The sequence below is a fragment of the Poromitra crassiceps genome (genome assembly GCF_964638095.1).
Source record: "Poromitra crassiceps genome assembly, chromosome: 13".
NCBI lineage: Eukaryota > Metazoa > Chordata > Actinopteri > Beryciformes > Melamphaidae > Poromitra > Poromitra crassiceps.
In genome coordinates this window covers 28,195,780-28,198,360 of record NC_139644.1, presented here as the reverse complement: position 1 = coordinate 28,198,360, position 2,581 = coordinate 28,195,780, and the positions used below count along the sequence as shown (strand labels likewise).

Here is a 2,581-nt window from a genome sequence, read left to right as displayed (position 1 = left end):
TTGGTGGGGAGGAGTGAAGGAACTCCACAATAAACCTGTCAATCAAAGGGATTTACAAGCTAACCGTCTTATGGTGAGAGTAAACAACGCAGACCGCACTGAACATGCCTGTGCGCTGCATGTTGTCTGTTACTTGACTGTAAATGCCTCTGGATAAGAGCATCAACAGCAGGCCTGAAGTGGTGTGATTAAGTCCCTTTGCCCCCCAGTATGTCCTTTAGAACGGTGGTTCTCAACATGGGGTCAGGGGACCGCCGGAGGTCCTTGAGGGGATTCCAGGAAGTCCACATCAAATTGATGAAATCATATATCTATCTAGCAATAATAAAATGACTTGCAGATTTGGGTCTGAGACATGAATGGGGGCGTGGCTCTAATGCAAAGTACATGAGGGTCCTTGTTGGGAATCACTGCTTTACAACATGAAGGCAGCTCACATTGAGACTAAAGACATTTGGGAAGATGTGCTCAGCCCTCTGAGACAGCTGTCTGTACTGATGTCATGTATATTTGAGGCTAGGCTATCATTCAAAACCTAATGGAGTTTTATAACCACACCCACAGATCCATGTGTGGGCTCTTCCACACAGGAGACAGTCAAAACAAGTTGAACTTGGTGGTTTTTCTACGCCAGCTTGTTTGTCCCATAACAGATTGGTTGAGCCAGGCTGAGTCAGGCCAGTGATTCTCAACCTTTTTCATATCAACGATCCATAATTCAGTCCACATTAGGGCCACAGACCCCCTTTTGATGATGAGATATCATCTGTCAGACCCAAATCTGAGACTATTTGTATTGCATATGATTTTGTCCAGGTGTCCATGACTATCTGTATTGTAGGTAGAGATAACAGAGAAACTATGATCACAACAGTCATTCAACATTCTCTAATTGTTTTCACAGCCTGTAAATGAAATAATGGTTAAGTTTAACAATTCAGTCTGGGGAGCCCCTGGGACCCCTTCAAGGACCCCTGGTGGTCCCCGGACCCTACATTGAGAACCACTGATGTAGGCTGATCAAACGCCTGGCACTCCCTGATCAGTGCAGGCGCTCTGTGGAGGAGCAGCAGCCAGGGCACAAAGTGGCACCCATTCACTGTTAACCATTTACCTGTACTGATGCCAATCCTCTCTTTGATTATTTTACTCTCTCTCTCTCTCTCTCTCTCTCTCTCTCTCTCTCTCTCTCTCTCTCTCTCTCACGCACGTACGCACGAACACTCACACACACACACACACACACACACACACACACACACACACACACACACACACACACACACACACACACACACTTCAGAAGTTATGGCCTGTAGCTAGCTAGTTCAGTGCCTTCAAACAGAATGCAAACAGCTGACAAAAAAGACATTAGCAACGCCACATTATCTAACGACCGATTAAAAGCAGCACGCTCACCTGGATATCCCGATTTCTTCATGGTGTTCGACGTTTCTTCTCCTCGTTAGTGATATTTAATGTAAAATGTGATGGATATTTCCTCGCAATCTGTTCCGTTTTGTCGGCGTGTGTCAAGGAGACGTCTTCATCCGTAACTCTCTCTCTCTCTCCTGATGCACCTGGCCGCAGGTAATAAATGCACTTCTTATTGAAGCCGTGTGAAGTGATTTTTCGCTCTGTAATCTGTATCCTCACCGCGAACAACTGGAGAGAGAAGAGGAGAGCGGCTCTTTGGGAATGAAGCGAATTCACACCTGCGCTCCAGACGCACGCCCAGTGCAGGAGCGCTCCAGACGCACGCCCAGTGCAGGAGCGGGAGTGGTTTACTTTTACTCACTGTAACTAACTGTAGCGCTCACTTTCAGTTCAGACAGAGGTGGTCAGAGGTCACACCCCAACTATCCCCAAATGATTCTTTTTCTTCAGGATTTTTGAAGCAAAATGAATTGAAGAGTTAATAATCGTGATTCTGAAATCATAGACCATATGGTTCTCAAAGTGGGGTCCGGGGACCTCCAGGGGTCCTTAAAGGGGGTTCCAGGGAGTCCCCAGCAAAAAGGGAGATACTTTATTTTGACTAGAATTCCATCCATAAGTAACACAATGACAAATATGACTAATTTGTTCATGGGTTTCATACACTTTCTGTAATAAAGTATCTAAAAGCAAAAATCATATCAGATGGGGGATTATGGGACAAAATCTTATCAAATGGGGCTCCATCATTTAATTTGTGTCAGTTTAGGGGTCATTGACGACATGAAAGTTTGAGAACCACTGCATTAGACTTACAAACATGACAAAATTTTTGATAATCATTGATTCAGTCACAAATGTAAGAAAAAAAACCTATTATAGGCATATGCCTAACTCTCACTAGAGCGTGTGTGTGTGTGTGTGTGTGTGTGTGTGTGTGTGTGTGTGTGTGTGTGTGTGTGTGTGTGTGTGTGTGTGTGTGTGTGTGTGTGTGTGTGTGTGTGTGTGTGTGTGTGTGTGTGTGTGCGTGCGTGGGGGGGGGGGGGGGGGGGGAGGGGGGGGAGGTTGTTTGTAGTATAAACTTGTGGCTGTGTGTACCTGTATGTTGAGTTTGCCTGCATCAGTTCAGCTGTTTAACCTTTCT

The 2,581-nt window shown here is 45.4% G+C and overlaps 1 protein-coding gene across 2 annotated transcripts in view; it reads right to left on the bottom strand.

Moving 5' to 3' along the window:
* septin9a (septin 9a) overlaps positions 1-1,679 on the bottom strand; it is a 92,035-nt gene extending 90,356 nt beyond the window's left edge. The window contains exon 1 of one of the 2 annotated variants that reach the window (XM_083650263.1): positions 1,420-1,679. In XM_083650263.1, coding sequence (XP_083506389.1) covers positions 1,420-1,441 — 22 coding nt within the window. In that variant the 5' untranslated portion in view covers positions 1,442-1,679. The remainder of the gene's footprint in view (positions 1-1,419) is intronic. The other variant, XM_083650266.1, reaches the window with a different exon arrangement.
* Positions 1,680-2,581: the final 902 nt, after the last annotated feature.